This window comes from Bos indicus, chromosome 10 (assembly GCF_029378745.1).
Source record: "Bos indicus isolate NIAB-ARS_2022 breed Sahiwal x Tharparkar chromosome 10, NIAB-ARS_B.indTharparkar_mat_pri_1.0, whole genome shotgun sequence".
Taxonomy (NCBI): domain Eukaryota; kingdom Metazoa; phylum Chordata; class Mammalia; order Artiodactyla; family Bovidae; genus Bos; species Bos indicus.
The window spans coordinates 14535496-14562362 of NC_091769.1; the positions used below are offsets into that span (position 1 = coordinate 14535496).

The following is a 26867-nucleotide window of genomic DNA, read 5'->3' on the forward strand; positions in this document are numbered from 1 at the left end:
GTTGTTTTATACAGATAAGGCTGTATAGGAGTCACTGTAGATTCCTGTTGGCCAGATCCTCTCAGGAAAAGCAGAGGTAACACAGAAAGTGTGTGTATTTGCCCACGTGGGCACATGTGTGTGACAGAGTGAGTATGTGTGTGTGAGTGTATGATATATAGATTAAAGGTGACATCTGATCTTCCTATATTGACAAAAGTTGTTATAAAAATTAACTGAGACTGTGTGCTTAGCAGTGCCTGTCAAAGAAACAGTGCTCAATGAATCAACAAATAAATACAATAAATGGCAGAAACATATACTATATATACTGGAAGCTACTGCTCTGTAGAATCAGTAATGACAATGACTCTTATCCTAGAAAGTCAAGATGTGAATCATCTGATATATTAGATCAGATGCAAATTTCATTATATGAGTTCTACCTGAAGGCAGGCTTCTTGCCGAAAGACTAGCACTGTTCACGGAAGAACTAACAATGATTCCATCACATGTGTCTCCTGTCACAATATTTTCCCACTTCTTCAGTGAGATTTCACAGTAAGATGGGCTTTTTAATGATGATGTGACAAATATTTAAGTTGCAGCAGTTGTCAACCTATGTAGATTATCAGTAGTTATGATGCAGTTCTGTTTAACAATTTGGAGTGAAAAGTGAAAGTCACTCAGTCATGTCTGACTCTTCGCAGCCCATGGACTGTAGCCCACCAGGCTTCTCTGTCCATGGAATTCTCTAGGCAAGAATAGTAGAGTGGGCTGCCATTTCCTTCTCCAGGGGATCTTCTCGATCCAGAGATCAAACCCAGTTCTCCTACATTGGTTCTCTGCAAGTAAGTTAACTACCTGCCAGTATCAAGTTTCACACTCTTTAAAGGATTACAATAAAATCACTCAACAACATAATGCAAATATCTGGCATCTAATAAAAATCAGCACATGAAAAACATTTTTTTTTCTTGTGACAGTGAATGAAAGACCATAACCAGAAAAATAATCAATCAGTAGAAATGAGACTCTCATGAGGTGGATGAACCTAAAGCCAGAGTTATACAGAGTGAAATAAGTCAGAAAAAGAAAACAAATATAGTATATTAATACATATATTAATATATGGAATCTAGAAAAATGGCATTGATGAGCCTATTTGCAGGGAAGGACTGGAGATGCAGATATAGAGAATGGACTTGTGGACACAGTGGGGGAAGGAGAGAGTGGAATAGATGGGGAAGGTAGTGTCAACGTGTATACATTATCAGGTATAAGATGGATAGCTGGTGCGAAGCTGCTGTGTAGCACAGGGAACCCAGTCTGGTGCTCTGTGATGACCTGGAGGGGTGGAAAGAGGGGAAGGGAGGCTATGGAGGGAGGAATGTATGTATAATTATGACTGATTTGTGTTGCTGTATGGCAGAAATCAACACAACATTGTAAAAAAACTTTTTTTACTTAAATTTTAAAAATAGGCAAAAAAATAAATTACTAAGGAAGAAAAAGCCAATCAAATCTAGAAGGAAGATCCTAGACAGACGTCCAAATATCAAAGCTTGGAGCCTGTTTTGTGTGCAGAGTCCAGATCTACTGTGTAAGAGACTTGCTAGTTGTCTATCTGCAGTAATTCAACCCGCATCCACTTTTCTTTCCACACACTCATCTGTGATGCAGAGGCTGCTGCTGCTGCTAAGTTGCTTCAGTCATGTCCGACTCTGTGCGACCCCATAGACGGCAGCCCACTAGGCTCCTCTATCCCTGGGATTCTCCAGGCAAGAATACTGGGTCTCTGCAAATCACATTTCAGAGTACCTTTGGACTGGTGACCCTTTGTTAGGTGCTGCCAGTAGGGGGCAGTAGAGAGAGACTGAGGTGGGAATCAGAGCCAGTGGTTTCTGTACCTACCTGGTTTCTGCACCTCTTGCAGCATCACCTCAGCATTGGGTCCTGACCCAAGCACCCAGCTTCTGTTAGCACATGGAGAACCAGCCCCATATGCTCCTTCACAAATATGACCTGCATCTGGGCAGTGACCTCTTCTTGGAGGTCTGAACACTTGACTCTTTAAAGCTTCTCTTCTGAGTTCTTGGACCTTCCTGGTGGCAAAATGGTAAAAAAAAATCCACCCGCAATGCAGGAGACGTGGGTTCAATCCCTGAGTTAGGAAGATCCCCTGGAGAAGAAAATGGCAACCCACTCCAGTATTCTTGCTTAGGAAATCCCTTTGACATAGAAGCAGAAATCTCTCTGAGGACGCAATAGCTGCTTCCTAAAATTATTACCCTAGTTTCATTTTTCTAGCCTTCCAATTCCTATGTAGCAAATTTCCTACATTAAATTCTTTCTGTTAAAAAAAAAAAGAAATAGGACTCTCCCATTAGGAGACAAGGACTTTAGAACAGTTATTATATTAATAAATATACTCAAGGATTTCAAGGAAAACATGAGCATTATGAGGAGAGAAATGGGAGACAAAATCGAAGGGAACTTACTAGATATGAAAAATAAAACACCTGAAGTAAAAATTTCACTTAGTGTAATTAACAATAGGTTAGAAATTGCAGAAGAAACAGTTTGTAATCTCGATGTTAGAAACATAGAAATTATCTAAAATTACTGCAAAGAAAAAAAAGACTTTAAAAAAAATGAGCACCAACTCATTTGACCTTTGAGACAGTATAACAAAGTCTAGGATATATGCGTAAGTGAAGTCTCAGAAGGAAAGGAAAAAGAAAAGGGAGCAAAAAATAATTTGAAGAAATAACGCTTCTCAAACTTTCCAAATTTGACGAAACCCATAAACCCAGATATCTGAGAAGCCTAACAAACTTAACCAGGACATATACAAGACCATACCAAAGTACATCAAAATAAAAACTTTAAAGCCAGTGGTTTTTTTAAATCTTTAAAATATTCAGAGTAAAAGTAATACATTAAAGATTGGAACAGAAAATGGGAATGACAGCGGACTTCTTTTCAGAAGCTATGCAAGCCAGAAAACAATGGAAACACATCATTACTATATTGAAGAAATGAAATCCTTTAAATCCAGAATTCTAAGTCCAGTAAATATATTCTTCCAAAATAACAGTTAAATAAAGGCTTTTTAAGGCAAACAAAGAAGAGAGAATCCATTGCCAATAGACGATCATTATAAAAAATGTTAGAGGAAGTTATTTAGGCAGAAGGAAAGTGATACCACATTGATAGTTAGGTCTACACAAAGAAATAAATAGTACCAGGAATGATATACCTGTGGATATATAAAAGGGCTTTTCTTTTAAATTTTTTATAAAGATGATTATTTAAAGAAAAAATAAAGACTATATTGTGGCATGTCCTCTATGACATGTAGAGGAAAAATAGGTAATAGTATCACAAAGGATGGGAGGGAAAAAATGGAAACATACTGTTCTAATATTCTTACATTATCAATTAAATACCCTAATATTATTTGAAAGTAGACTCTGAAATGTTAACATTGTAATCCCTAGAATAGCCATTAAAAAAAAAAAAAACCTTCCAGTGGGCTGGCAAACTTTAACCCACAGGTCAAATTCGGCTCACTACCAAACAAAGATTACTGGAGCACAGCCATGTTCACTTGTTTACATATTGCCTGTGATTGCTTCTGCCCTGCGGTGGCAAACTGAGTACTGGCCTCAACACCTGAAATGTAGTCCTTTACAGAACAAGCTTACCAACTTCTGGCTTAGAAGCCAATGGTAGGGATCAGTGGAATGCTAGAAAGAGCCAAACCAATCCAGAAGAAGGCAATAAAAGAAGAAAGGAACAAAGAACAGATGAGACAAATAGTAAGATAGTAGAGTTGAACTCAACCATATCACCAATTACATTAAATTTGAATGGTCTAAATACTACAATTTATAGCAAAAATGTCAGATTTGTCAAAAAAGTAAGACCTAGTTGATACTGTGTGCAAGATAACTTCTTTAGATATTAGTGACAGAGAAGTGTTATCCAAACACCAATCATTGACTTTTTAAAGCAAAATTATTACAGGGTTTATGATATATATTGAAAAGGAAAAAAATCACCTAAAAATAACAAATCAATCAGCAGTTGCCAGAGGTCAGGATGGAATTGACTATAAAGGGCACAGGGAATTTTGGGGGGGTGATATAAATGTTTCATATCTTGATTATGGTATAGTTATATGGATGTATACATTTGTCAAACTCATTATATACCTAAAATGACTGCAATAAAATTGATTTTTAATGAATAAAATTGATTTAAAAAGCAAAGTTAAACAATAAAATTTCTTTTCAGATATTCTGAACTTGCCAGCAGTTAAATCAGAAGGAAATATAGCAGGTTATGTTGATCTTTTCTAAATGCTGACATGAAGACCAGACTGTTTTAGATTGATTTCTGAATCAGTAGATCTGAGGTATAAACACACAGACAACACACATATATGTGTATATTCATATATGTATATACACACAGACAACACACATATGTATATACACATACAGAGGAGCCTGGTGGGCTACAGTTCATGGGGTCACAAAGAATCAAACACAACTGAAGTGACGTAGCATACATACATAGATCTGCTGCAGCTGCTGCTGCTGCTATGTCGCTTCAGTCATGTCCAACCCTGTGCGACCCCATAGACGGCAGCCCACCAGGCTCCCCCGTCCCTGGGAATCTCCAGGCAAGAACACTGGAGTGGGTTGCCATTTCCTTCTCCAGTGCATGAAAGTGAAAAGTGAAAGTGAAGTCGCTCAGCCGTGTCTGACCCTTAGCATGGACTGCAGCCTACCAGGCTCCTCCATCCATGGGATTTTCCAGGCAAGAGTACTGGAGTGGGGTGCCATTGCCTTCTCCGACATAGATCTGAGGTGGAACCAAAAAAAAAATTTTTTTAATGCACAGCCAAGCTTGGAAACTCTCTAGTTACATAATTCTCACTGTTTTTATTATAGAAGCAAATACCATTTAGAGTATACATAAGCAGTGGTATTATCCTGAAATCTCATATATACTATTTTTAGTCAAAATATATACCAACAGTTCCTTAATGACTCTTCTGAAGGGTAGAGACAGATCTTACTCATGCTTCTCTCCACAGTGCCTACCCTGTCATATCTGGCACATGCTAAGGCATCAGTAAATATTTGTTGAATGAGTATTTTTGAATGCCTATAGGTTCTCTCAGAATGAACAATATCATTCACAAATATATTCATGAATAGTGAAATATACTTATTCTGAAATATATGCCATCGGATGGGAAAAGATGGAGCTCCATCTCAGTCCAAATTCATGCCTCTCCAGGTATACATATTTGCCCATTTATTTAGTGGGAATATTCATTCACGATTTGTTCAACAGATACCATTTCTTATGCATATCAGGCACCATTCTAAACATAGAATTGAACATAACAGATCACATCTTTGCATTCATGGAGCTTCCCTTCAAGAAGGGAAGACTGAGACAGAACAGATTTACATGTACCTATATAGAGTGTTGATGATGCTAAGTGTTAAGAGGAGCATTGAAATAGGGAAGAGGGAAAATGAATCTCTGAGGTTGGAAGTACTGCTTTTCATAGTGGATGGTTGAGGAAGCCTTCTCTTACAAGGGTAACATTTGAGCAGAAACCTGGAAGAAAAAAAAAAGCAAAGGCTCAGGCCACGCCTGCTTGTATATATGGGAGCAAAGTATTCCAGTGATATAGAACCACAGAGCAGGAAGGAGCACGCCTGAAAAGGCAGCCAGTGAGATGAAGCAGAGCAGGCAGGGAGAGGAGTAGGAAGGATGAGTACAGAGGTAATAGGGGGGCAGCTCAGAGAAGGCTTCAGAAACCATGAGGGCTGCTTTTTGCATTGAGTTGGGAGACCCCTGGAGGTTTCAGGCAGAGAAATGACATGGTCTTACTTACATTTTGGGGTTTTTATTTTTTATATTTTTTGGCCATGCCACATGGCATGCAGGATCTTAGTTCCCCGACCAGGGATTGAACCTGCGCCCCCTGCAGTGGAAGCATAGCATCTTAACCACTGGACCACGAGGGAAGTCCCTGATTTAGGTTTTAAAAGAATCACTGTAGCAGTGCTGTTCATGACAGGCTGTAGAGCAAGTGTGAAAGTAAGGAGACCAGTTCTTTGGCCTTATTGGGGAATGAGTACATATAGTCTGGCAAATATGCCTCTTCATAAACATTGAATAGGTTTTATCATTCTACTCACTGGACTTTGGAAATTACTTTTGTTCAACTAGTATTTTACCTAAATACAGCTTGAAATTACTGCAGTAGCAACAGAAATTATTCCTGAACATAAAGAAATACAACACTTTTTATGACTTGGTTGATTGCCAGTAGATAATAATAATACTTTATATTTATAGAGTGTTTGACAGTTTAAAAGCTATTGTACATTCATTATTTCATCTAATCCCCACAATTTTTTAAGATGCAGTAACTTTTATTATCTCCCTACAGAGGTGAAAACTAAAACGTCACATGCCTAGTCCAAAGTCACATTTGTCAGGGCCCAAAAGACTAAAATCCAAGTCTGTGTGTCCACTGAGTCAGGCTTCTGTCTCCTCACCTGAATCCATTGATTTTGTTTAAAGGGATCTACTATGGTCCAGTGTTGCTGGGGAGGGGAACACTTACACTAGCAAATTCAGTGTATTGTTTAGGAAGCCATCAACCAGTGAGCAAGATGTTATGCTCACACAGGATAAATACAAAAATGTGTAAAGACATTCCTCCCCCGTGAACTTATTACTTGATGATACCTTTAACAGTAAATATGGTAAGTAATGACTGGTTTAAAGAAAAAAAAAAGGTGTCACATGCTCAATTCTAAATGGTACAGAGAGTAAATGCCTTGGCAATTCAAAGGAAGCAGTGATTTTGGTGGCCAAGTAGATACGTTAACAGGGAGATGGGATACTTGAGTTGAAGGATGGACAAGATTCAGTCAAAAAATATCAAGTAAGGATTTCTAAACCCAGGGAGGTTGAGGTCTGGGACACAGCATGAATTATGGCGTGGTAGTGGTGTTTTAGAGGTTTGTTTCTTTTGAGACAATGGCTAGACCAGTCTAGTTGGAATACAGAAGTTGTTTTAGGATGGCTGTATGCCTGCTGCTTTCATACACAAACTATTTCTGAAAACTAAACTGAAAAGTAAATGTACAAAATCAGGCAGTAGGCATATATGTAAGTTAAAAAAAGATATTGGAGAGCTGAAAATGCCATCCGGTTCTTATTTACACCTTGCCTTTCAGAATGTAATCTAGAAATTTTGCTGTTTTATTCTTTTCTCTCTGTTGGTCCACTTAAGTCAAATGTGTGTCTGATTAAAACTAAGGATTTGTTCATCTTACCATGCCTTGTGATTTCCAGGCAGCCCCTTCTTCCAGGAGCTCAGAATATTTGTTCATTAACAGTGTCAGACTTTATTTTTTGGGCTCCAAAATCACTGCAGATGGTGACTGCAGCCATGAAATTAAAAGACCCTTACTCCTTGGAAGGAAAGTTATGATCAACCTAGATAGCATATTCAAAAGCAGAGACATTACTTTGCCAACAAAGGTCCATCTAGTCAAGGCTATGGTTTTTCCAGTGGTCATGTATGGATGTGAGAGTTGGACTGTGAAGAAAGCTGAGCACTGAAGAATTGATGCTTTTGAACTGTGGTGTTGGAGAAGACTCTTGAGAGTCCCTCGAACCAGTCCATTCTGAAGGAGATCAGCCCTGGGATTTCTTTGGAAGGAATGATGCTGAAGCTGAAACTCCAGTACTTTGGCCACCTCATGCGAAGAGTTGACTCATTGGAAAAGACTCTGATGCTGGGAGGGATTGGGGGCAGGAGGAGAAGGGGACAACAGAGGATGAGATGGCTGGATGGCATCACTGACTCAATGGACGTGAGTCTGAGTGAACTCTGGGAGTTGGTGATGGACAGGGAGGCCTGGCGTGCTGGGATTCATGGGGTCGCAAAGAGTCGGACACGACTGAGCGACTGAACTGAACTGAACGGAACTGTCTCCATGAGATGTGTGGCTTAAGAGTGGTTTAAGGGTGCTGTGTTGTGCTTAGTTGCTTAGTTGTGTCTGACTTTTTGCGATCCCGTGGACTGCAGCCTGTCAGGCTCTTCTGTCCATGGGATTCTCCAGGCAAGGATACTGGAGTGGGTTGCTGTCCCCTCCTCCAAGGGATCTTCCCAACCCAAGGATTGAACCCAGGTCTCCTGCATTGCAGACAGATTCTTTACCATCTGAGCCACCAAGGAAGCCCAAGAATACTGAAATGAGTAACCTATACCTTCTCCAGGGGATCTTCCCGACCCAGAGAAGGAACCAGGGTCTCCTGCTTTGCAGGTAAATTCTTTACCAACTGAGCTACCAGAGAAGCCCAGTTTAAGGGTATCAGTATACAAAAGAGCAGATTGTCCAAAAGAAAAATATTTAAAGTTGAGGGCCTGTAGTGAGAATTAAATTTGGAAAATAAGACCAGGCTTTAACATTTCTTCCAGTTCAGCAAATATTTATTGAGTGTCTACTGTGGCTGTCTATGATGTGTATTTTTTGTGCAGACTACTGAGGCTGCACATATAAAACTGTTTATATGCAGAATACATCATGAGAAATGCTGGGCTGGATGAAGCACAAGCTGGAATCAAGATTGCCGGGAGAAATATCAATAACCTCAGATATGCAGATGACACCACCCTTATGGCAGAAAGTGAAGAAGGACTAAAGAGTCTCTTGATGAAAGTGAAAGAGAAGAGTGAAAAAGTTGGCTTAAAACTCAACATTCAGAAAACTAAGATCGTGGCATCTGGTCCCGTCACTTCATGGGAAATAGATGGAGGAACAGTGGAAAAAGTGACAGATTTTACTATCTCTGATTCCAAAATCACTGCAGATGGTGACTGCAGCCATGAAATGAAAAGACATTTACTCCTTGGGAAAAAAGTTATGATGAACCTAGACAGCATATTAAAAAGCAGAGACATTACTTTGCCAACAAAGATCCATCTAGTCAAGGGTATGGTTTTTCCAGTAGTCATGTATGGATGTGAGAGTTGGACTGTGAAAAAAGCTGAGCGCCGAAGAATTGATGCCTTTGAACTGTGGTGTTGGAGAAGACTCTTGAGAGTCCCTTGGACTGCAAGGAGATCCAACCAGAGTCCATCCTGAGTGTTCATTGGAAGGACTGATGTTGAAGCTGAAACTCCAATATTTTGGCCACCTGATGCAAAGAGCTGACTCATTTGAAAAGACCCTGATGCTGGGAAAGATTGAAGGCAGGAGGAGAAGGGGACGACAGAGGGTGAGATGGTTGGATGGCATCACTGACTCAATGGAGATGAGTTTGAGTAAACTCCGAGAGTTGGTGATGGACAGGGAGGCCTGGCGTGCTGCAGGCCATGGGGTCGCGAAGAGTCGGACACGACTGAGCAACTGAACTAAACTGAGTTGAAACTGCTTTCAAGTGTGATTTCAAATGAAAGCACAACCCTATTCTTAGGGAATTCACGTTGGGGTTGGTGGGGGAGGTCAGGGAATATTTTACTTCCTCCTTAGGAGAGAAGTTATACAGTGAAAGTGTATTTAATATGATGGTGATATAAGGTTTATGTTGAAATTGGGGAAAACTGGAAGCAGAGAGGCAAGTTGGTTAAAAAAAAAAAGCTTACACATGCCTAGGCATACTGACCTATTTTCAGAGAGAAAGCCCCCCTACAAGAAGTATATAGTATGTCTTATCTGAAAGGGTACGCTACAGAGGCATAGTCTACAGCTAACCCCTGATCACGGAAACATAATCATTAACAAAATAATGCTATGTGTTCATGGTTTCCGTTCATTTTTTCTCATCTATTCAACAAATATTTATTAAGCATTTCCTGTATGACTGGCCCTCTTCGGGAACTAGTATCTAGAAGTCGGTGAAAGAGTCTAAGTCCCTGCCTTCATGGAGTGTGTATTCTGGTGTCAGTCAGGCAACACTGAACAAGCACATGTATGAGAAGATGCCTGTCACGTGGGAGATAGGGTTCAGTAATCGTTGGTTACTGAGTTTGAACCTGAAGTTTGAGTTAAGTACCTACTCTTGGCAAGATATTTTTGGGGAGGTACCCTTTTGCAGATTGGTTGGGCAGCATGAGATTAACTCACAGTTTTTTTTAGATGTTACATAGAAATTCTGAGTCTTTTGTTCAGTCTTGGAGTAATTGTGGTCATATATTCTATTGAATACAGCAAGCTGTCTGTTCCAAACCACTTTTGCTGCTGAAGATAAAATGCTGAAGCAGGTGCTGTCCTGTACCAATAGAAGTGCTGTGGTCTCATCCTGCTTGGATGGTTTTTGTTGGCTCCTTGAGTTCCTGAAAAGGCTTATTGTTATCACTGACGAGGCTTCACAGAAACCCTTTGTGTCTATTTAGCAGACTGCCTTGGCAAAAGCTATGTCAGTTCTTTTGTTAACTTTAAAAACAGTCAAAATGATATAAGGGACGAGAGGGATAAATAAAAGACTGATAAGTGCACACATGCACACACGTACATACATCTTTTAGGTCAATTTCTGAGGATTATCTGAAGTATGGTTTGCATGTAAAACCAGGAAAAAGCAGTAATGCATTCACACCTTCATTGTTTCAATCAGATATAACCTGTTACAGCAAACATTTTGAATGATTTTTTCTTTACTGGCTTCCCTTTGGCCTTACTTTTTAGGTGGGAGAAGCAGTTTCACATTAAGAGCAAAGCTAAGCCATTTTGTACAAATTTTTTGCAAGAAGGCTACATTTTCTTATCTGCTTTTTCTGAAAGCTGGAGTAGGGTGTTAGGTGTGTTTACTGTTGTTGCAAGCCAAGATTTTATTTGACTTTCACATGAAATAAATAAACTCTGGCTTCTACAGAAACCAGAAATGGTTGGAAGTGTGGGAGTTAGGACCTTACATTTTGCCTCCAGATAAAATGCTTTGCATTAAATTTGTGATTAGAATTCTAGGTTGAACAGATGATGTCGTTTCTGCAATATGGTTTGGTGTGTGTGTGCTTTTTTTAGAACAAGCTCGGTAGATATTGAATTAGTTACATGGGTTTTTCTGGTCCCTTTTTAGATGTGAAGCCCTCCAATATGCTAGTAAACACAAGAGGACAAGTCAAGCTGTGTGATTTTGGAGTTAGCACTCAGGTAGGTCTCTTTTTGCTCCTGATCTGTTCTCGTCTCTGTAACATCTACTTCCTGTTTTCATTCTCTCTCTGGATTGAAAAATCACCTAGCTGCCAGACAAACAGAACTCTGCATCTTCTCGTTGGCTGGGATTGTGTTATTCATTTTTAATCTCTGAGCGAGTTGCCTTCATCAGAATATGATTGTTCATTGTTTAATGACAGTAAAAACTGCTGATATTGTAATTACTACTTACGAATAGCAAACTTCATTGATATGCAGCTTTGATATGAAAGCGTTTTGGCCAGACAAAAGGGAGGGCAGAATGGGAGCTGTGCCTGGGGAGCCCAACTGGCCCACAATAAAAATTAATATTGGGAGCAACAATGGTGGAGGGCCATTACAATGTGCAGCACAAATTTTAATTAATTTCCATTTTGGGCCTCCCCTGAGAACCCTGGTGATAGTGACCCACGAGCATGCTGTGATGTTGATTTGAATTGCAGCCACCTTTACTCCCAGCCAAACACGAAGACCAAAGCGAAGGTCATCATTGTATTATGAGTTGTCAAAGTCTGTTATCCCTCCAGCGTATTTAGTGTTCGTTTCATTCTGGTAACGCATGGGGCTTCATTCACATCTTGAGCCATCTGACTAAAAAATGAGTGTGTTCAAATTCTACTTCAAATTGACTTTTTATATCAGGCGGGTTTGGGGTACTAAAGCGATAAGCATCCTGCTTAAGTGAATTGTTGAAGGTTATCTGCTATAAACTGTAAAGCTGTGCTTGTTTAAATTGGAAATCACATTCAAAAGAAAAGAGATTTAATCATTTTTAATGCCTTTGTAGATAAATTTGTTCCCTTTTACATAATTTTTAGTTGATTTATAGAAATGATGATTGTAGGTTAAATGAGGAATAATTGCCCATTTTATTTCCACATTATCTTTATATTGTTCTAACAGACTGTTTTGTCTCATAGCTGGTGAATTCTATAGCCAAGACGTATGTTGGAACAAATGCTTATATGGCGGTAAGTAAACTTATGCAAAAATAACATTTAAAAGCAACATCTTTATGTACTTGGTAATGTACAGTTCTTGAATCAAATCCACAGCTTTAGCCTAACAGATCATAAATTACGAAGTCAATCCAGTCATGGTTTGATTTTTAAGTCTTCCTAAAAGATGTTAGGGTTTATACAGGAGCTACCAACTTCTCTCACTTTGTTGACTTAACCGGTTGGTTCAAATATAAAATTGTTTTGAATGCAATCCTATAGAAAAATTGCATCTTACAGCACATTAGCTACTTTGCCTCATTGCTTATTAAATTAACCTTAAAGTATATCAAAATGTCAGTCAATAAGATCAACTGTTTTTTCCAGGAATAAGCATGCTTCCACACCAGATGAAAATTAGATTATTAATTAAAAATTAAATTATTACTTATGGGCTTCTGAATGTAAGGATTTAGCAGACATTTTCCTGTCAAACATTATGTCTGTCTTCTGTTTATTTGAGTTCATGTCTATTAAAAGATAACTTATTAGTCCCTCTGAAACAAATTTACCAGGAATAAGAAGTAGACGCATAGAACTATTTCAGATACCAGTGTGGGTTTGACCTTTTTCTTTTGCCTGCCTTTTAAGTAAGTGAAGTTATCTGTGTTCATAAAATTGCTTTTATTTATTGGTTTCCACTTTCACTTCAAGAGTAGGGTGCTGGGAAACGACAGGCAGGAAACTTATTTAGTATTTTGGAGCGACGTTTTGTTTTCGTATCTTAGGTTTAGTTTTTTGATGAGGCTTCTGGATTTATTCAGGTAGTCAGTTTCACTCCAAGTAGTCTTCATATGAGTTAAACGAACTATGTGTGGAACCTTGGATCTTATTCTTGGTGTTCTTTGTTCATATATTATTTTGTGAAAAGGATGTTAATATGGATAGAACTCTGGATCTTATTCTCAGAACAATACAAAGCATTTTTTAAATTGAGGTACCAAAACAGTTAATTTTTGCCTTGCATTGTTTTTAAAGAAAATTCATTATTTCTCATTTTTCTGGGTAATGTGACAAAAAATTAATCTCTGAATCACCATACCTAGTGTTTAATATTTATTTGTTTAGCTGCATCGGGTCTTAACTGCGATGCATGGGATGGCATGTGGGATCTTAGTTCCCCAACCAGGGATCAAACCTGCGTCCCCTGCATTGGAAGGCAGGTTCTTAACCACTGGACCACCAGGGAAGTCCCCATACCTGTTTTTTATAAAACGCAATCACCCTCTTGGCTCTACCAGCTTAGCTGAGATTGGTGAGCCACTTTTATAATTAACAAAGCCATGCCAAATGCCATGTCAGTCTTTGAAAAAATATGGAATACTCTGACTTAAAACAAACAATTTATGAAATAACTTTTCCACTCTCCATTGTGTTCTTAGTAGCGTTAGCTCTAATAATTAAATTGCAATGTGTTTGAATGTACAAATCCAGGTTACAATTGTATTTCCCAGGTACACGTTAAAGACATGACTTTTTTTTCCTTTTTGTGTATGGATGTATGTGATGCATCCATCTCTTAATTGAAAATGTGAAGATTAAAATTATGAAACATTAGCTCATATTGGCAAAGCTAAAATTGCTTTGCTTCTTGGGCAAGGGAACTCTAGTTATCCACTTTCTAGTTCAAGCTGTAAAAAGTGAAAAACTCTAGAAAGCAAAGAGTGTGATACACAGACCATGAGCTTGGCTCAATTCAACAGGCTCTTGTTGACCATGACTTACCTAACTGCTGTGAGAACAGAGGTTGGGAGTGGGGGAAGGTGGAAGTAACATTTATTCTGACACAGATGTTAACCCCTGCCTGAGGTGTTGTGATGCTGTATTAAGAGTGCTAGCAACTGAGGGACTGAGTGAAGAATGTACAAAACCTCCCAGAATATGTTTTTCCACTTCTTATTAATAAGTATTTCAAAGTAAAAAATTTTAAGAAGTTTCGTTGGAAGGTGGCCACGCCCATTTATTTCTGTGTTGTCTGTGGGGGCTGTAGCGCTGCAGTGGCAGAGGGGGATAGTTTTGACAGTTGCAGCAGAGACCATATGGCCCACAGAGTGAAAAATAACTGTCTGGCCCTTTGCAAGAAAAGTTTGCCAACCTTTGGTCTATGCCAGTAAAAGCTATTTCTGACACTGAGTGCTTTTAATTAATCAACCTGTAATTACTGAGCGCCTTCCATGCAGTTAGCCAGGTATGGTGGCACTACTCTGTAATCCACATAAGATTTTGGCAAAATAGGAAACATGGCATTATATGTGGCCATGTCATGTGTGACATAATAAAGGCTTCAGTTTTACCGTGCATACCTTTAGAGAATAAGAAGGCATATAATGTATAAATTTGATGATTCAAATAGTAAGTGAAAAGGGCACTTACAAAAGAGATCACTTTGGGAGGATGAACAAAGACAGAATTAGAGGGTGGAGTGACATGAGTGGGGGCTGGGAGGTATAGGGTAGAGGACAAATAATAAATTGTGAGTATCTGCAACTAGAGGTCACTAATATAGTGCACTCATTTTGCATCTATGTCTCTCACTTTATATTCATACCTGTTTCAGTACAGTGATAATAAAAACAATAGTAATAGTGAACACTTAATTAGAACCATGCACTAATCACCCTTTTCTTTACATATCAGTTCAGTTCAGTCGCTCAGTCGTGTCCGACTCTTTGCAACCCCATGGACTGCAGTGCACCAGGCTTCCCTGTCCATCACCAACTCCCGGAACTTGCTCAAGCTCGTGTCCATCGAGTTGGTGATGCCATCCAACCATCTCATCCTCTGGTGTCCCCTTCTCCTCCTGCCTTCAGTCTTTCCCAGCATCGAGGTCTTTTCCAATGAGTCAATTCTTCGCATCTGGTGGCCAAATTATTGGAGCTTCAGCTTCAGCATCAGTCCTTCTAATGAATATTCAGGACTGATTTCCTTTAGGATTGACTGGTTGGATCTCCTTGCAGTCGAGGGGACTCTCAAGAGTCCTCCAACACCACAGTTCAAAAGCATCAATTCTTTTTCGCTCAGCTTTCTTTATGGTCCAACTCTTGCATCCATACATGACTGCTAGAAAATCCATAGGTTTGACTCTGTGGACCTTTGTCAGCAAAGTAATGTCTCTGCTTTTTAATATGCTGTGTAGATTGGTCATTTTTCTTCCAAGGAGCAAGTGTCTTTTAATTTCATGGCTGCAGGCACCATCTGCAGTGATTTTGGAGCCCAAGAAAAGAAAGTCTACCACTGTTTCCATTGTTACCCCATCTATTTGCCATGAAGTGATGGGGCCAGATGCCATGATCTTAATTTTTTGATTGTTGAATTTTAAGCCCACTTTTTCATTCTCCTTTTACCTTCATCAAGAGGCTCTTTAGTTCCGCTTCACTTTCTACCATAAGTGTGGTGTCATCTGCATATCTGAGGTTATTGATATTTCTCCTGGCAATCTTGATTCCAGCTTGTGCTTCATTCAGCCCAGGATTTTGCATGATGTACTCTACATATGTTAAATAAACAGGATGACAATATACAGCCTTGATGTATTCCTTTCCCAATTTTGAAGCAGTCTGTTGTTCCATGTCCGATTCTAATTGTTGCTTCTTTACCTGCATACACGTTTCTCAGGAGGCAGGTAAGGTGGTCTGGTATTCCCATATCTTGAAGAATTTTCCACAGTTTGTTGTGATCCACACAGTCAAAGGCTTTAGCATAGTCAGCGAAGCAGAAGTAGGTATTTATCTGGAATTCCCTTGCTTTTTCTATGATCCAGCAGATGTTGACAAGTTGATCTCTGGTTCCTCTGCCTTTTCTAAATCCAGCTTGAACATCTGGAAGTTCCTGGTTCACTGGTACTGTTGAAGCCGAGCTCGGAGAATTTTGAGCATTACTTTGCTAGAGTGTGAGATGACCGAACTCTTTAAATCCTCACAATCAACCTGTGAGGTAGATAAATATTGTTCTTTTACAGATGGCGACAACGAGGGATAGTGAAGCTAAGTGACTTAACCAATTTCATACAGCTAATAAGTAGCAGAGTGAGGAGTCAGACTTCTGTAATCAGCTTCCAGGGACTGAACTCTTTAACTGCTGTGCCTCTCACTCTATCCAAATTATTTATGTGTCTTTCCAAATCTAGATTAGTATATTCAGGGTTTATTCTGGTTTATTCTCTGTATCCAGTCCTTCACATGGTGCTAAATGAATGAATCAGTTCATGAAACCTGCATTCCAAAAGTGATTTGTTCACTAATTATAAGCAGACGATTTAAGTTTTTTTATTAAGTATCTTACTTGTGTGATAAAGTATAAAAGACCCTCAGATGACTCAGATACAACCCACTAGACTGCTCAAATATTGAAAAGAAAATAAAGAAATAGCCTTGCATGTGTGAACAGTCTCACTTTATTCTCCTATAATCTGAAATGTTAGGTATAAGAAAATGGTAATTAGGACAAAGATAGGGTAGCTTTTCTAAGATTATTAAGTCATTAGAACAAACAAGCAAATAAACAGTAACAATTTATGGGCATGTTAAACAGTGGTCCTTGTAGGAGACTTGAAAAGCCATCTGGTCCCTCCTCGATGATCTAGAAAATGAAGTGGCATGTTCAAGTACACATTACATCTTAGGGGAAGGTAGGTAATTAGGTTTAATGGACATTTTAATCCAAAGCAAGAAACATTTTCAGCTATATTTTAACAGGATTTCTTCCAGAAGAATTACAAATGGAGTCCAGAAGGTTTTGGGAGTTTATATTAAATCATTTCTTGAAAATTCTAATCACTAGAACTTGTACTCTTGTTTTAAAGATAGAAGTCTCTGAAACTTTAACCCACTATTGAGTCATTGTAATTTATTATAATTTTCTAAAATCAAATATAAAATATTGACATTATTACTGTGAATTTCTGATGTTTTGAAATTAAGAAATCTTATGCAAATACTTGTTCTTTGGGATCAGAAAGTCGGTCTAAATAACTATTCCTATCTTCTGAACGTTTTTTCCACCTGGACTCTTCCTATTCTTGGAAAGTATCTTTTCCCAGATTATAACCTGTTCAGATTCCATGATCCGGCTTGGTTGGCCATGCTCATGCAGTGATCGTAGTGATAGGGGTGATGATTAGAAGGAGGCCAGCATTTATTAAGCATCCCCATGTGGCATGTACTGAATTGAGCACATTACATGGATTGATTTAGTCTTCAGACAACTCCATTAGGTATACATGTTGTCTTTATTTTACAGGTAAGGAAACCAACGGTGAAGTAACTTTAGCCCAGAATCTCAGAGCTGGCCAAGTAGTGATGGTCAAGATTTAACTAGGACACCAGCTTCTAGTTTCTGGTGGTAGCACATTAGGGTATGTGGACCAACTCTTCTGCTGAAAAATGCGAATTAGAATACTTTTAAAAACCATCTCAAATACACTGAAGAGCTAAAAAGACAACTGGAGATTCCCAGGATGGTTTTCAGAAGGAAACCTACAACAGAGGGGAAAATAGAATGTTAGAGTACCAAAGCTACTTATTCCTGAGGATATTTTCCTGTATTGCTGAGGATATTTGTATGTGTTGCAGCTGTGAATTGATAAGGGGGCTCCCTTAAGGCAGAGGGTCTCAGAGGAGATCTTCCCCATACTATGCTGGAAGCTTGAAGAGCCCCCTACCCCACCAAAAGCAAACAAACAAACAAACCAGATCCAAAGCTGCTCTTCCCCATCCCAGGGAACAAAAGAGCAACAGGAAGAAAAAGAAAAAGGGGGAAACTTGTGGCCACAGACTAACTCTGGCACAAATTTGTACCCCGGATGTTTGTATATGTGACCTGAGTTAGAAAAGGAGCTTCACGTTGAGAATATTGTTTGAAGTAGACCCATTAACCTGAGGCCTCAGAAAACCTCTGCGAAATTTTTTTTCCATAAACAAAAACTGTAAAGCAAAGAAAACCAGGCCCACAAAGAAACAGAGCAAACCAAAGAACCAGCAGGAAAAAGGTTGCAACAGACTTTAGATCACAAATTTTAAAAGTGACATAGTTGATATGAGAAAGTCTCAAACAAAACTACTAGATAAAAATGAAAAACTCACTATTTGGTAGCATGTTGAAGATGAGAGAGAATTAGTGAACTGGAAGATAGATTGAGTTAGAGCAGTGTGACTGCAGAACCCTGTCTAACCTGAATGTTCTACTATCCACATAGTGATCTTGCCAGCTTAAAAAAAAAAAAAAAACCCATTGTTTATGATATTGATATATATATATATATATATATACATTTTTTTAACATACTGTTGTTGTTTTTCAGTCTCTCAGTCATGTCCAACTTTTTGCGACCCCATGGACTACGGACACCAGGCTTCCCTGTTCTTCACCGTCTCCTAGAGCTTGCTCAAATTTGTTTCCATTAAGTCCGTGATGCCATCCCATCGTCCTCTGTTATTTCCTTCTCCTCCTGCCTTCAGTCTTTCCCAACTTCAGGGTCTTTTCTAATGAGTCAGCTTTTGGCATCAGGTGGCAAAAGTATTGGAGCTTCAGCTTCAGCCTCAGTCCTTCCAATGAATATTGAGGATTGATTTCCTTTATGATTGACTGGTTTGATCTCCTTGCAGTTATTACCTACTAACCTAAAGTTTTGTGCATACTTTGTTAATTTTCTGAATAGCCTAACCCTGAGCAGAAATTCCTTCATGGGAAGAAGTAAGGGATGGGATGTACCAGATATCGTCCTGCTTTTGACAAGTAAACCCTAGGGTCTTGTGTTATGAGAGAATGTAAGTCGCTCAGTTGTGTCTGACTCTTTGCGATCCCATGGACTGTAGCACGCCGGGCTCCTCTGTCCATGGAATTCTCCAGGCAAGGATACTGGGATGAGAGATTCCCTTCTCCAGGGGATAGTCCCAACCCAGGGACTGAATCTGGGTCTCCTGCATTGCAGGCAGATTATTTACTATCTGAGCCACCAGGGAAGCCTGTCTTTTGTTATAAGTAGAGACAGTTCTGGAATGAGTTAACTAAATCTGGGTCCTAGGTTAATGCCCAGTCACAGCAGTAAGTGGAGGGATGGAGTGTGCACACCATCTTGGAGCAATGCTCTTTTAGATCCTCTGCTTTTAAATCATCACCACTCCTTAGTGTTGTCAATAAGAACAGACCAGAGTTTTCCCTCTACACTTAAACTTCAGTGCAGAAGAGCTTCAGACAAGAGTCATATTTTTCCTTTAAAAGCTTTCCATACTGGTGACAAATGTCATGCCAGAAAGTAACCTAGCTTTTGCTTTTTACCTGAAAAATACTCATCACAGATCTCTCAATAGTGTGGTACCTGGCTGTTGGCTTTGTTTTGTTTTGTTTTGGAAGGAAGAGGACAGAGTGGGCCATCTTGGCTTCAAGTGTGAGAACACATTTGAGTTGTGCAGTCTTAGGCCATCAAGCCCTGGCTCCATAAATTCAGAATGTATTGCTGCTGCTGCTGCTGCTAAGTCGCTTCAGTCATGTCCGACTCTGTGCGACCCCAGAGACGGCAGCCCACCAGGCTCCCCCGTCCCTGGGATTCTCCAGGCAAGAACACTGGAGTGGGTTGCTATGTATCGGGACTCATCTTGTACCCAAGTTAGTTTCAGCAGCCTGGACACATTTTTCTAGTCCCTACTACTGTACGAATTCTTGAGGGCAGACCTGTGGAACCGGCTGCCTGCTATGTGCCAGGCATGGTACTGGATGTGAGATAAGAACCCTCCTTGCCTCTTAGAAACAGACCATCAACTGGATGGTTACAACTCAGTGCAATAAATTAATGTGAAAAATATGAAGAGCGTTTTAAAGATGTACAGAGGCAGGGATTCATAATTCAACCTGAGGAATGGGAAGGAGTTTTCATCTAAAAAGGGTGGCCATTGAAGGGTGGCCTTAGAAGGGCCCTTTCTGTGCACTAAGCAGAGATGAGAAAGGCAGATCGTCCCATCTGTAGGAAACAGAGACATGTTTAGTGACTGGGGCCGAGTTTACTGAAGATTCACCCAGAGAAATAACTTTCTAAAATGAAGGTCTCCCAGAGCCACCTCCAGAGATTCTGATACTGGAAGTTCATTTGTAATAAGCACCTCAGGCAGTTCTATGATGATGAGTCCAAGGCTGTATTTTGAGAAATACTGACCAGGTCAAGACTAGTGTGTGGCTCTTCTGACTTATAGTTCAGAGGGGCCGTTTGACAGAAAAGAACTTCGGTTTTGCAGTCAGATGTACCTGGTTTGAATCCTGGCTGTGTACTTAAATAATACATTTAGTATTTAATCCATAACTCTACATTTTGGCAAGTCATTTAATCTTACTAAACCTCAGTTTTTACATCTGTAAAATGAGGGCAATAATACTTGTCAGGTTGTATGAAGTGTAGAGGATACAGAGTATCTAGCCCAGTGTCTGGGACAAACTAGGTGGTCATTCAGTGGTAGCTATTACTATCCTTTCCCAGTAGGTACAAATTAAACCTCTCTGGCCTCATTTGCCTTATTTTTTAATTGGGGATGATGAATAGTACCAGTCTAGTATGGGTGTTTATGAAAAGCACTTAAAACAATGCCTGGCATGTGGAAATTCTTCAGTAAGTGTACAGAGTAATGACGTCGTCGTCGATGGTGATGATGATGGCGTTACTCCTGTAACTGGCTGGCTGATTCCATATGGATGCTTCCGATTATGAATGGATCTCGCTAGAATTGGATAATGAGTTCATTCAGATATGACCATGGAACTTGAAAAGTGATGGTAGCAGGAATTAGAACATAAAAAAAAAGTATGAGGGGATTGGAATGACCATGTCTGTTAGTGGCTTGGAGAAATGGTCACATGACTCTCGGCCCTTGGGAAGAATTATTCTTGGTAGGAAAGGTATTCTACAAATTAAATAAATAAAGGAAGGGAAGTAAGACAATCCATCCTGCTATCTTAGGGTAGGGCTTTATGTAATTTTATGGAAAATGGTCCCAGGAGAAGACAGTAAATATACTGAGATAGCCTGGTAGGTGGGAGTGGGAAGTCGGTTACAAAGTTCGGGTCCCAACTAAGCCAACTCACCTGAGAGTATCTGGCCCACATCTCCCATACCCCTGATGTATCCCCTGCTGGTGAGTGGTGAATGCCCATTTCTTCCCATCTGCAGTGGACCAGACTCACCCTGACTCCAGTTACTACCAAGGGTGGCTCATGCAGGCTTTTAAAGGACGATGGCTATGGTGACTTCCAAGAATTCCAGGGATGGTACCAAGAATAGTGTACGGTACTGGGGGCCAAGAGGTATGGGTCATGATCCTAGCCCTGCCGTTACTAGCTCTGTAACCTTAAGCAACCATTCCATCTCAGTGAGACCTCAGTTTCTCTTACTCATTTGTTCATGTGTTCGTTCAGAAGACTCCTGTGAAGTACCTTACTGAATGCGAAATCCTGGAGGGATAGAGAAACTAGGCAGCAGCCACGCCAGTATGGAATTAGTCCTGTTGAACTAGAGAGTGTGCAGCTAATTGTTAGAACAGGTATTTTCTACATATCTTGAATGGAGGACCACGAGTCCCAAAAGGACCTTTCAAACTGTTCCCTGGATTATATCAAAAAGAAGCCCGATAAATGGGATAAAATGTTGAGCAGTAGGTGAATCTGGGCAAAGGAAATACGGGTTTTCTTTGTACTAGTCTTAATCTTAAAAATTTCCTACAAGTTTAATATTAATACAAATAAAAATTTTAAAATAGCAGAATTCCTAGTGATTCAGACCCACCTCTCAAAATGCAAATACATGATAATATTATATAATGTCCTGTAATTTGTCACTCGACAGCTAAGGCCACTGGATTTGGTTTGAGTTCAAGTCTCAGCTCATTTACTAGTTTAGGACTTTGCCTTATATCCCACGAATGTGAGCCTTCATTTTCTTTGTCTTTAAGATAACAAAGTTTCCCTCACAGGATCTTTTTGAGGATTCAATAAGATTATATCTAATATATCTGTATTACCTATACAATTTCTATGGATTATCTGTATAATCCACATACATATAAAATTGTTTTTCTGTTCCTAATGTGCTGTGCAGATATTGGTGACTCTGCCTTAGCTGAGCTCACTTGAGCATATGTGTTTCCTGGAGTAGCTTACGTCAACTCACAAGCTCCCTTCTGTTTTCTTTCAGCCTGAAAGAATTTCAGGGGAGCAGTATGGAATTCATTCTGATGTCTGGAGCTTAGGAATCTCTTTCATGGAGGTATGTTAATTGCAAATAGATGCTCTTATGTATATCTGTACCGATATATTCTATTAGGAGAAATGAAGATTTGAAAAAAAAAATTAAACTTCCAGTGTGTTATGTGTATATGTAAACAGAGGTTAACTCAGTAGTCCTTACTTTGATACCCTTACATCACTATTCTAAAGTGCTTTTTCTCACAGATCACCTGTGTAAAACTTAGCTGGAGTGCTTCTTAAGAATACAGGTTCCCGGACTCCCATCAAAAGACCAGTTAAATACACATCTCTAAGGATTAGCATTATTAACATGTTCCCAGTGTGATCCTTATGCACATGAAATGTGGAGAACCTAGAAATTCCAGAAAAAGTATGTGTGATAGCAGCCTTGTTGGAAGGCATATATGACTTCTAGAGGTGATTACCTTATTAAAGAGTACAGCCCTACTCATTTGGATGTATAATTTCTATATGTTTGCATAGAAAGAAAAACACCACCTTATTCCAGTTAGAATCATATCACGTGTTGCAGGACAGAGTATGAAATGATTTGAAGGAGGATAGGTATATGTACGTAGCACAGTTTTAATGTATCTCTTTACAGCTGTATTTAGAATGGACTTTATTTTAGTATGCTACATGTGCCCCCACTAGAACTTTGTGCTAGGGTTTCTGTACAGTGATTGTTGATCTATAAGGAAATGTGTAGAATTTGTATTAGATGGAGACCTGCCTCAGCATGAATTACAGCAGTATAGAGCCTAGATATCCACTAGTGTTTCAAGTGATGTATCTTACACGCTTTGATTCAGATAAAAGAGAACTCTTTAAAACAGTAAAAAGAACTCCTTAAATAAGATCATGGATAGAGTTGCAGTCACAATTCCATCACTTTTTTTTTTTTTTTTGGGTCAAATGCTTTTTCTGTGATTTTTGCAATGCATGAATGCAGTTGAATTTCTAAGGAGATATCTTCAGAGTCAATTCACCTGCACTATAGAAAGAAAGCAAAAGTATTCAGTGTTTATTGAACCATATTTTTCTGCTTCTTCATGAAAGGGGCTCTAAGAGGAAATACAGTATATATGAACAGCTGAGAGATTGGCAGTGCTGGTGGACAAATGCTCAGAACTGAGTCTCCCAACAGAATCCTGAAGGGCGTGTCCAGTTAGCCTGTCTCCGGGGAAACTAGTACCTTTGATTTGTGGAGCTCAGCTCTAGCTGTTACATAATTACCCTTTGTATATTTTAAATCATTGTCATTGAGTATACTTGATAAAAGACCAGATATAGTGTGGAACATTTGCGAGGTTGCACAGTATAAAGATAAGAGTCCTAGACGGAATGGAAGACCTGGGTTGCAGTTATAGCTTTGCACCTGGTTTTCTAGGTAGCCCTGTGCAAGCCCCTGTGCTTAACTTTGGGCCTCAGTTTCTTCTTCTGCTAAATAATTATCTCTAAGCCCCTTTCCAAACTAACATTTTATGACTCTAAGCAGTCTGCTCTTGCCTTTCTTTAACTTTCTGCAACAACTCTAGAATTGTGTGACTTAAAAACATGCAGAGGCATAGCAATACTGCCAAACAGGGTAACTAACAGATTTAAGATTTAGAGCACACCATTCTTTCCTTTCATATTCATTTCTTCATTCCATGTATTGAGCTCCTGCTATGTCGAGTAGATAGGTAATGGGGATATAGTAATGAAGGACACTCCATCCTTGATTCTTGTGAAGTTGCATTTGGTGAGGGGGGTGGAGTGTTTGGGAAGGATACTGAGTATATAATTTATATATATATATAAGTATATAATACTTTTATATATATATATATAAATACTTTTATATATATATATAAATACTTTTATATATATAAATACATATAAAAATATATATATAAAGTGTATATTAAAGTATATAATACTGAGTATATAAACAGAAGGATAACTGAGTATATAATTTTTCAGGTTGTGGTAAGTCCTATGGGGAAAAATGAAGTGGAGTCCTCCTTTCCGATAAAACAGCCTTTGAGCTGAGACTTGAATGGTGTGAAAAGAGCGGGCCATCAGGCAACAGCAAATAATACAAGAGACCTGGGTTACTTGAGTGGAGTTAGCAAGGAAAAAATGGGAAAAAACACATTCAGAGTGGTAGCCAGGGGCCACATCATATGCAGCCTTGTTAGCCATGGTCAGAATTTTAGATGTTACTCTGAGAGTAAATTATCTGAAATATGTTTTCACAGGATAGCTGGGTGCTCTATGGAGCACAGAATATAGAAGGACAATCATGGAAACAGGGAGACTAGTTAAGATAGGTAGGTAGATAGATACTTAATAAATATAACATATTTATGTTACATATTGAAATATATGTCTGCCAGCATTTTGCTGAGTGCTCAGGATACAAAGATTAATAAAAAGAGACTGTTGTATAGGAAGGGAGATTGCCATTGATGTATTTGGGATTTTGTTGATCATGTTCATTTATCCTGGAGGTAAACTATTAAATAGTCTCTAGAAGACTGAAGAAAACAGACTCGTTGAATTTATAAGATTAAGGTGTAAGGAACTGTGTGAAAAAGTGTCAGCAGTGAGTGTGAGACACTTGGAGGCCTGGAGGAGTCCCTTGGCTCATGCAATAAAGTGGGGAGTAGAAAAGTACCACTGGTCAAGAGTGAGGGCTGAAAAGAGGTCAGTGTTTTACTGCTCCCTGTGTTTTAAAATAGATCCTGAGGAGCCAGATGTTAGAAGGAGGAAGAGATGACCTTAGAGGATGTAAAGTGCAGTGTGATTATGATTATCATGAAGAGTTGTTGAGCACCTCTGTGTGTGGGATACTTAACTAAATGCTTTTGAAAGGAACTATGTGATCACAGTCTCTGTATTCTGGGAGCTTATGACCCAGCAGACACGCAAGTGAGAACAAATGACCGAACACAGGTGGTGAATTAAGTTTTTAGAGAGAAGAGTAAGGCCCTGGCATGTGCCTTATGGGTTTCCCTGGTGGCTCAGTGATAAAGAATCCACCTACCAATGCAGAAGGTGCAGGTTCAATCCCTGGGTTGGGAAGATCCCCAGGAGAAGGAAATGACCACCCACTCCAGTATTCTTGCCTGGGAATCCCATGGACAGAGGAATCTGGCAGGCTACAGTCCATGGGGTCACAAAACAGCTGGGCCATGAGTTACCGACCAAACAACAATGTGTTTTATACCAGATTCATTTGGGTACAAAAATATGTGATGTAAAGTAGGAGTCGGAGGCTTTGAGTCCATAGATGAGAAACTGTGTGTGAGTCAGTAAGGAAGAGAACCCCAAGGTTCTTTTTTTCTAAGGAGCAGATGTGATAAGAATATTACCTGAAGGGATTGGGAAGTCAGCCCAACAAAGGCGCTTAAGGACCAATTTCTTTGTTTTCATCATGGTGTGCTAGGAATAGATGTGGTAAATCCTGTTCAGAATCACTGTAAATGGAGAGAAGTATGAATCTCAATAGCATTTTAAAATTCAGAGTAGAAAATTGTGTCCTGAAACACAGTTAACATCTTCAAAGAGTAATTGCTTCTCTACTGTTTATCCTCACCTTTAAAAACAAGGTTCCCTTCCTAGAAACACACTGTAGAGAGGAGACACTTTCATTCATTCAATAATTATTGTTTAAGCACTTATCATGTAGTGAACCTTGAAGAGTGGAGCACACTAAGATGAGGAAGGCTTGCCTGTGATAGAGAAGACAGACACTTAAAGCCCAGAGCAGTGTGACAGTCATTAGTGAAAATGAAGTACTCTGAGCCACAAAGGTTCAGGCGGGGAGAGCAAGACAGGTTTCTCAAAGGAGCTGACAGTTGAGCTTGGTTGTCTTAAAGGGAGTTGCCCCTTGGAGAAAGAAGGAAGAGATGGAGGAGCGCTTCCCCATCCCCCAGCACCCTCTAAGGTGGGATCTTTGTAAACCTTTCAGGAGAGAGCAGATGTCCAAGTATGCAGGATCTACCTACTTGTGTGGATACCTTCCTCAAAATGTTTTGAGTCAATCAGTTTATTCCCCTAGAGTACCGGGTGGTAAAGAAACACGGGGGAGGACTCCCCTGGCAGTGCAGTGGATAAGAATCCACCTGCCAGTGCAGGAGACATGGGTTCGATCCCTGGGTTTGGAAAGATTCCACACACCACAGAGCAGCTAAGCCCATGTGCCACAGCTACTGAGCCCGTGCATCCTAGAGCCCGGACGCCACAGCCACGGAGCCCCGTGCTGGGACTTCTGAAGCCTGTGCGCCTGGAGCCTGTGCTCCGCAGCAAGAGAAGCCACCACAGTGAGAAGCCACGAAGAGTGGCCCCTGCTCACCACAACTAGAGAACGCCCATGCAAAGCAAAAGACCCAGCACAGCCAAAAATAAACAAACAAAAGTTTAAAAAGAG

At 39.6% G+C, this 26867-nt stretch overlaps 1 protein-coding gene across 13 annotated transcripts in view; it reads left to right on the forward strand.

Annotated features, from left to right (window-relative positions):
* Positions 1-26867, forward strand: part of MAP2K5 (mitogen-activated protein kinase kinase 5) — a 268500-nt gene that overhangs the window by 139988 nt on the left and 101645 nt on the right. For all 13 annotated transcript variants that reach the window (XM_070796953.1, XM_070796958.1, XM_070796959.1 and 10 more), the window contains exons 14-16: positions 11113-11186; positions 12149-12199; positions 22398-22469. In XM_070796953.1, the coding sequence (XP_070653054.1) occupies positions 11113-11186; positions 12149-12199; positions 22398-22469 (197 nt within the window). The remainder of the gene's footprint in view (positions 1-11112; positions 11187-12148; positions 12200-22397; positions 22470-26867) is intronic.